At 35.7% G+C, this 9,321-nt stretch overlaps 1 protein-coding gene across 2 annotated transcripts in view; it reads right to left on the bottom strand.

Annotated features, from left to right (window-relative positions):
• Positions 1–7,802, bottom strand: part of LOC145687933 (transmembrane protein 243-like) — a 30,985-nt gene extending 23,183 nt beyond the window's left edge. The window contains exons 1-3 of one of the 2 annotated variants that reach the window (XM_081761502.1): positions 7,670–7,802; positions 5,260–5,408; positions 896–1,051 (exon numbers count right to left, since the gene is read on the bottom strand). In XM_081761502.1, the coding sequence (XP_081617628.1) occupies positions 896–1,051; positions 5,260–5,340 (237 nt within the window). In that variant the 5' untranslated portion in view covers positions 5,341–5,408; positions 7,670–7,802. The remainder of the gene's footprint in view (positions 1–895; positions 1,052–5,259; positions 5,409–7,669) is intronic. The other variant, XM_081761503.1, reaches the window with a different exon arrangement.
• Between the last annotated feature and the right edge of the window lie 1,519 nt (positions 7,803–9,321).

Raw genomic sequence — 9,321 nt, 5'->3', positions numbered from 1 at the left:
ACCTGTTACCAAAGGAGATTTCCTTCTCATCCCCCTTGTAATTCTTACACTGTCAACAGATATAGGCAAGAAGCGTCAAGAACACCTTTTATATAACGATTGTGGTAACCATAATATAACTCGTGATATCAATAAATTTACGAAATAGATTACATTTTGTTGCTAGTTAACATGGAACATTGAAAGATTTTACAACTGATCTGAATATTTCTATCCTTTTAATTCATTATAAATATATGGTGAATTAACATTTTACTTGTAGCCACAAATGGTTACTTTACTGGTTGAAGCAAAAATAAAAGTCGACTCCAGCGGGAATCGAACCCGGGACCATTTGTACGTGAGTCACAGACGCTACTGACTTGATAACTTTGCGCATCGTACGATATATGCGGCGAGTAGGAAACTTTAAGACGCTTTTTCTCCGCTATATTAGGCCATTGCGCTCTCCCAGTTTGTGACATGAACATTTAAAATGTGCACTATCACCTTGCAAAAAAATGGACCTAAAGTTCATTTACCAGTCTGCTTTCTCCTTGTCAGACAACTGGAAAGCACATCTTGTCTTCTTGGCACATCCTGTGACGATAACATTATCCCTCATCACACTATATATATATATATATATATATGTATGTAGAGAAATTCCAGTTACATTCACGTGACCACTTTACACTAAAAGCACCAATGGAACATATAAGCAACTTGGCCAGGAACAATAAGTACACACCCCATCCCAACACTTACCTATATGGAACTGAAGGATCAATTTTCTTAGAATTTTGAACCCAGTAATTCCCAATTCAGAAGTAGGTACGATTACCATTCAATTACGCTTGCTCACTATCAAATAACGGTTCCACACTAAGTACTCCAATACACAACTGACACTTACCAGCAACAAATGTGAACCACAAATCATGACTATTATGAAGGCAAACGTTACATTTAACGCTTTGCTGGAGTTTCTATCAAATACAAAGGCACAGATCATTGTCAAAAAGACAACTAAAGTTGTGGCGAAGCCAACCACTAAGTTTATTAACCGCTCCTAAAAAGAAAGAAGAAAAATAGGCATTTATGTATGTGATCTTGTAATAAAAGCTTTAGTTTTAACGTTTTATAATTATGCTGTAAAAGCTAGAGAGGAAACGACTGTATGTTCTTTCTAATTTACAACTACGTACGGAAGTAATTAATTTTATTAACACTTAACTACAAATTAATACATTTTTCCATGTCAGAAGCTAAATCAAAATTCCATCTATCAAGCATTTTTATCACCAAACTTTTTTTTTTTTCAATTCTGCTTGACTTATGGAGGTAAATCTCATCACTATATATATTATTGTCATTATTGTAATAATAATATACATTATTATTATTATTATTACTAGGCTTGCCCGCTGCTCTAATACTTAGCGCACACGTCTTTAGTGCCACGGTCCCTGGTCGATTGCCGGTGGGGTAACCTTACAATAGCCTTACAAATTGTTTCCAATTTCAATTTAAACAGTAAGTTCACGTCTAACCGATCCATATAAGTTTTTAGCGTGAATTAAACTCGAAAGCGTACTCACTACTTAGTGGTTCCAAACCGATGTGTCGCGACACACTGGTGCGTCACGCAGTCTCCTAAAGTGTAACGCGAAATTTTAGAATTTAAAAATCATGAAGAATTTAATACTAATTAGTTAAAATCGAGACATACTGTACCAGTCAACACCTCCAGCGGTAGCAATAATGCTCAGTGCTATATAGAGTCATTATAAAAACTAATAGGTTTCACTAATACTTATTATTATCATTATTATTTATAATAAAAATATCGAACAGGTGTGTCGCAAGTCCTGAACCTCCCGTAAAGTGTGTCGTCAGCCAAAAATAGGTTGACAACCACTGAGCTACATAATAATATACACAATAATATTGGAAAATTATTAAAAAGCATAATTACTAAAGTTTCCACAGCACTTGGAGTCAGTACAAATTAATAGTCAAATTTTGGTTCTTCCAACCACGAATCCTAACCAACCAAAATTCATAGCCTTATTTGCAACTAGTGCGATTTTCACAAGTTGGTTACATAAACTTAAGGAAGTTTCCTATCGCAAGAAACGTCTCAGGATAAATTAATCGTTTTCTTGCTTCAAGAAACTGTAACACAAATATTATACTTCTGCACACTGTAATGTTCAACGATAGAGAGAATTATATGTATTGTAACTGAAAACAGAACCACTGTGCTCTTTAATAATAATGAGGTCACAAACAGTCTGTAAAATATTTCTGAATTGTGTCCTGCTTCAACAAAATTCTGATCCAATGTAAGATTTAAAATAATATTACAGTTATTGATTGATGGTTTTAAATGCAGTATGCTGCAAGGATGAAAATGCTCAGTAACAAAACTGGTCTACCACTGAACATTTAACGAGTGTAAAGGATTAATTAGGCCAAACTATCACCTTTAGTCTTTTTAGATCATGAAGGGATCTGGCCGGCCACAAACACTCGTAAAATATTAGTAAATGTAGTAGCCAAGAACATGACTAGCCACAACCACCATACGAGAAGTAAGCAAGTAAAAATAAATATATAAATAATAAAAATAATAAATAATAATAATATTTATGAAGATGAGTCATAAACAATCACAAAATAATTCAGGAGGATGGTGCTCTTGAACCCAGGAATGGAGTGCGTTTGATTTTGATTTGTGTCATCTCGGGTTCCGTATCCAGTATTACCCACTCCACTCCACAAGGGGAATAAATATGAAGAAAAACAGAGAAACAAAATCTCATTCAATAAATTGTAGTAGCTTTATTTCGAGTTTGTTAGGAACTTCATGAAGGAAAAAAAAAAAAAAATAGCAATGATCCAAAAACTGCATCAAAACATTCCGATCGTGGCCAATAAAGTAGTTTTTGGATCAGGGGCCACAAAATTTTTGAACAGTTCCTAAATCAAGTTTTCGTATTTTTTTACAGAATAAGCATATCATCTTCAGTTAAGTGATAGTTTGGGTTTGGCTACACTATATGTAGTTCTCCAGACATAAGGCCTACAAGAAAATTTTTGCCTGAAATATATTGGATCTTTTGATTAAAAAAGATCAGTACGAAATAATACATTTTTCTCACTTTCAATAGTCTTACAATTTGGACAACAGAACATTAGTTCTCAAGTATACTGTTCAACGAGTCTATTGCTAAAATAGAATTCAATTCTGATTGTAAAAATTATGCATTGAAGCATCATATTAAATACACAGAATGAGAGTATAAATTCCAGAGTAACTAACGTGAATAATTTGTGTGTCTGTATGTCTCTTGGTTCAATTTCCGGTTGGGATAGGTGTAGCTCAATGTTTTTGCTACATTATAAATCCCATTTCAGAGCCTCAACGCTTAAAACGGACGATAACAATACTGATAACAATAATAATAGTGTGCCTCAGTGCTCAACGAGACACTGAACTCAAAATTAACCAACCAACCAATCTACTAGTACGCAATACCGGCACCTTTTCTTGAAGGTACTTTTTTCAATATATGCAATTTCAATATGGTATATATACTGTACATTCTGCAAATGCCTGCATTGACATTGTGTGCATTAAAAATATTGCAAATGAAATAACAAATGAGGGAATGTCAGAGGACATGTTAAAAGTGTGGAAGCTGTTGGAAATCTATTCATGGTGAGTACCTGTACTTATTTCTTCAGAAGAAAAAAAAAAAAAAAGAATGGATAATAATTAAATTTTAGTTTCACTTCTAAGTGGGCGAAGTACAGTTCAGCGACACAGGGTAGGGTAACAATCCTAACAATTACGCCAGCATTACTAACGAATAACAGTCCGTAGTAATTTCGAAGCGTACTCTTTTACTTACTGGGTCTAATATTTAGTGTACCGTTTCGGTGTTCCCTCACACCCTCCTCAGCAGATCTGGACGTCCCACATGCAACTCCAAAGTTCATGTGGCATTATTACGTGTGTACGGTGTAGAAGTAAGTTGTGCAGATTTACTAAGAAAGGTATCAGGGAACAACGAAACAGCACTCCTAAATAGTATAAGTAAAAGTGAACACTCAGAAATTATTGTATGAACATGGTCAATTCATATAATTAACAGCTCATAAATTTAAAAACTTACACGTTGGAGTTTTATTTTGCTCATGAAACATATCTGACTAACTTCACAGAATTTTAGCAGAATGAAATGCTACCTCTTATTATGATTTTCATCTCTTCTGTTTAGAAGTTAAAAAAAAAGTAAGAAAACAACACAAAAAGATAAATAAAATAACATGAAAATTATGACTAATATACATTTGTTTAAGATATGGAACTTGTCTCATTGATTGCACTACAAATAACTTATAACTTAAACACACAGTTAAAATACAAAAACCCAGGTTTATATATATATAGGGTGTACTAAAAATGCCGCCCACGGACTACAGAGCATTATTCTACAAGTTAAAATAAAGCAAAAGATTATATCTAATTATATACCTTTCGGGTCTTCGTCTGGAGACTTAAATTGCACTCTGTGACAACATCGCAGATAAAGAACTGTAGAGTAGATCTACCTATCCATCATATAATTACATCCATTCTTTCCAGATGGCAGTTAAAGTCAATAGTTGTTGACACTAGCACCATCTAGTAGCGTAACTATCGATGTAACTGTTTGATAGATTCACAGAGCAATGCTAATGATTCCAAGTTAATCTGCGACGTTACCACATAGTGAAATTTTCGATTCCTTACAGCGGCACTGCCGTGTCGTGACAAAACGCTGTAACTTTGGCGGAGAAGTTTCGCGAAAATGAGCCTTAAAGTTTTCATTCGAAAATGTGATCTGTATCGTGTAGAACCAGTGTATCTTGACTTTGGAAACACGTGGTTACATGTAATGTTACGTAAATGCATGTTGTGTGATTAAATTTGGTGAAAACTAATTGGTTGACCATTATTGCCTAGTTACACTGGTTCTACACGATACAGATCACATTTTCGAATGAAAACTTTACGGCTCATTTTCGCAAAACTTCTCCGCGAAAGTTACAGCGTTTTGTCACGACACGGCAGGGCAGAAGGAGGACCCGCAGGATATACCATTATATAGAATTTTCGCTTTATTTTGACCTGAAGAGTAGCGCTTTATATATATATATATAAAACCTAGTTTGTTTTTCACGAAACTACTAATTATATACTTTCATTTACTCAATATTGAAACTTACGCGGGGAGAGTGTTCTGAAGCCCCGAATAACGGTGTATCTGGAGAATCATAAACTGCTTGATATCCATCTACAGTAGGCATTATGAATCACAGGCAACAATTCCAGGTACCGACTAAAAATAGCACATGAGCACTCCTTATCTTGGGTACTGAAACAAACAAATAAATACATACATTATAAAAGAGAACGAAAGAAATTACGTTGAATGGTAAGCAAATCAAAGTGAAGTTCGTAATATGCGGAACTCATAAGGCAAAAGGAAACCCTATTTGAATTCAGCAGTTAAGAGGAAATGATGTAGAAAGGGCTGAAACTGTTTTTACACCAGCTTTTCCCACTTGACAAACGCTCAGTGAACCTTTGAACGAGGAGAGAACAGGAAAGCAAATTTAATCCCCACTGGACATTGAATCCTGACGGTTCGGTTAATATGTAAAAGCGTTATCGACTACATTACAATCATATGCAGCTCCAATATGTAAAAGCGTTATCGACTACATTACAATCATATGCAGCTCCTTTACACCTGGCTTACAACACACAAAAGGCTACAATCATATTATTGCTGGCTTTCTTGACTGGGTTTCGTTACATCTCAATGAAAATATTTAACTCATTGCCTCACAATGCATCATCACCAATCGCTGTAGAAAAAAATAAATAAATAAATAAATAAATGAAATCTTTAGTTTTACGTCTCACGATTATGTTGGTTAGGCTAAAGGAGACGAATCGCTGTAGGAATCGATCCTCGGATGACACATTAGATTACATGGGACCAAGAGCTCAGATTAATATGACATATTTAAATTTTACGTCCCACAGTTATGCCGGCAACGCTAAAGGAGACGGTGATAGTGAGAAATAAGTGAAATAGTGGAATGATGAAAGTGGGAGGAAACGGGAGAACCCGGGGAAAAACACGCACATGGTGTCTGTCCACCACAAAGCTCATTTGGTGGTGGACCCCATGCACCAGAGATGAACATTCTATTACTGAGCCACCGCGGCACCCTCTTTTTAGTATATCTGCAAGACTACGCAATACAAAAACAAGCTATAAAGTTTTATTTTATACTTCCAAATTAACGCTACTAGTAACTTGCAAATTACAACGGATTCTTGAAGGAAATACAAATGGTGAGTATAATTCTATGTACTCATTTCAAGCAATCGATTCATTTGAAACAAGGTATTCGGGAAAGCATTGACGAAACCATATCATGCTAAATTATTTTATTATTATAACAAAATTGAAAACATCTTTATCTCATTAAATATTTAATCACCAGGTGTAAGATGGATAACTCTCCTAAGTTAATTTCTATGGAACCGGGTTTTTTAAAAACAATGGACATGAAATGTAACTGCAGAAAATCGGTCAAGTTTGTGCGGAACAAGTCCAAATTTTACAACAGAAGGGACAATTCGCTTTGGTATCTCATTGTATTAATCTCATAAAGCAGAACAAACAATATATATAAAATACTGTCAGCTACGACTAAATACGAAGAACACTACCTGTGTCAGGTGGTCATTACAAGCAAATGTATTTTATTTATTTTGGTTCAGAGCTGAACAAAACTGGTGAGCACCTGACGGGAATGTCCGTAGGAAGCAAGCACGAAGCGACAATGGGCATGCACGTAACAAAGACAAGTACGAAAAACACGCATTTTCTTGCTAAGTGGTTACTATAAGAGTTCCAATTTCCCTCTCAATTTGTTTTTTGACATCTGTATACGAAGTCTGTTAATTCTGCCATTACTGACACTTCCACTATCTACACAATACAATCTTCTGGCAGTCTATGCATACTTGCCTCTCGTGTATCGTAAGTTTGCACACTGCCATTACCTTCGTATACTATGTATAACGGTTTCTTTATGGAGAAATCCGTGGCTGACACATTCCATTTTCCTTCCCGTTTCTCCGTAACCATACAACTTACGACACTCATATTTGTATTAAACACTGATTTATCAAAGCAACATTGCATAATTCTCCTGTGCATTTTACAAAGAATAGTCCCCCTATTGTATATCATTACCGGGGTTAATGTGGCAGTATAATAATTAAAAACGCTCCAGCAGGTTGTTTTTGTACACTTGCAGTGACTCGATTCTCAGCGGAGCTGTCTGCTAATTGGTGCATAATTGGGACAAACTATTTTAAAATAGCAACATGCTACATCTAAAGTATACATTTAGTGATCAACTATGACTCAGTATGATACATATATATCTGAACTTTGCAAAGAAATAACATCCAAACATTTTTTTGTGCAAGGGTAAATTACACACACAAAGGAAAAATTCAATATATGAATACAACCAACGGTTATGAATATGTGTCTAGCAAAGTAAAATCTGTACAATTTAAACAATCCACTACTTTAGTACTTATTACTTTTTATATGCTAAATAAAGTTGCATTAAATAATCACAAATCCAGACGTTCTCAAGCAATACAGTAGCACTTTATTTACCACCATTTTATTTACGATGTCACGCGATGCGATGCGGCATGTGAGCAATCCCATAGTATACTGTATCCTAGTTTTCTCTATTTCAGAAACACAGACAACAAATCGAGGAGTAAGATATTTCGGTGTAGGAGGTTTCTTTATTATTATTATTATTATTATTATTATTATTATTATTATTATTATTATTATTATTATTATTATTATTATTATTATTATTATTATTATTATTATTTTGTGTGTGTGAAAACATAGCGGGGAGTGTAACTTAAGAATGCATGGGCCTCCCCGCAAAAATGTCACAAGGGGCCCTCTTTCCGTGTTCATGAAAGCATTACTGACCTTTGATGCTCATCTATCCGTTATTACTTGCTCATATTATTCAAAGGGTTGCATATAATATAACGTAAAAGATTGCACGACCTCCTCACGTTTAATCGGTAAAGGAATTTTGTGAAGTAAACATTGCATGAGGTACCCTACAAGATATACCCTATGGGCCTTATGCAGATTGCAGAGTCGTTTTGACGTCTGATTAACACCTTACTACGAGGTTGACTAACGAATGGTTATCAAAATTGTATTCAGAGCCTCTGATTAGGACGTAGTATTGAACGAAATTAATCACACGTGACTAATTAATCCAGAGCAAATACTAATCTTTTACCCACGGTTTAGCGTGCGACACAACGGGCATTATGCAGAGTCGTTTTGACGTCTGATTAAAGTCCTATTACGAATTTGACTAACGGATGGTTATCAAAAGTGTATTCAGAGTCTGTGATTAGGACGTAGTAGTTCACGATGTTAATCACATGTGACTAATTAATCTAGACCAGAGGGTTTCTTTTAGCACCGGTTTAGATTGTGCGACACATTTCGATTTCGTATTTCATGTATTTACAGGGTATGTTACAGACTACCCATGCGCACATCTTCTTTTCCGTAGTTGCCACATTTATTTTTTTCACACGATGCATTGAAGTTATATTACTTAACCATACCCAAATCAGTAGACTCTGAATACCAAAAAGTACACATTCCTTAGTAAAGAGCTAGTATGCCACTAATTAGACCATGACTAACCCTTCATTAACGAATTCTCTCTGAATACCGTCCTATATGTTCCCCGTTTTGTACTACACATAACGCAAGATGTTTTTTCCAGTCCAGATGGACACGCAATAACACAGTGTCACAAGCGTGCTCGATTCTTTGTTTGAGGTGTCAGAGAATAGTGATTTTTTCTTGATAAACAATTGCTTTGATATGGTCCCACAGATAAAAATCTTAGGGTGTTAAGTCCGGCGAACGAGGTGGACACTCAATTGGCAATGGACGATGACCAATTCAGTGGCCCGGGAACTGTGGATCCAACCACTCCCTGGGGGGTGCGGTGGCTCAGTGGTAGAGCGTTCACCTCCGGTGCTTGGGGTCCCTGATTCGATCCTAGCTCGCGTCGTGTGGACTTTGTGGTGGACAAACACCGTGCTCGTGGGTTTTCTCGGGGTTCTCACGTTTCCTCCCACTTTTTTCATTCCACCATTTCACTCATCTCTCATCATCACCGTGTCCT

The sequence above is a fragment of the Thermobia domestica genome, chromosome 6 (genome assembly GCF_964235325.1).
Source record: "Thermobia domestica chromosome 6, izTheDome1.hap1.1, whole genome shotgun sequence".
Taxonomy (NCBI): domain Eukaryota; kingdom Metazoa; phylum Arthropoda; class Insecta; order Zygentoma; family Lepismatidae; genus Thermobia; species Thermobia domestica.
The sequence above is the reverse complement of the archived record's forward strand: the minus strand, read 5'-3'. Positions and strand labels throughout refer to the sequence as shown.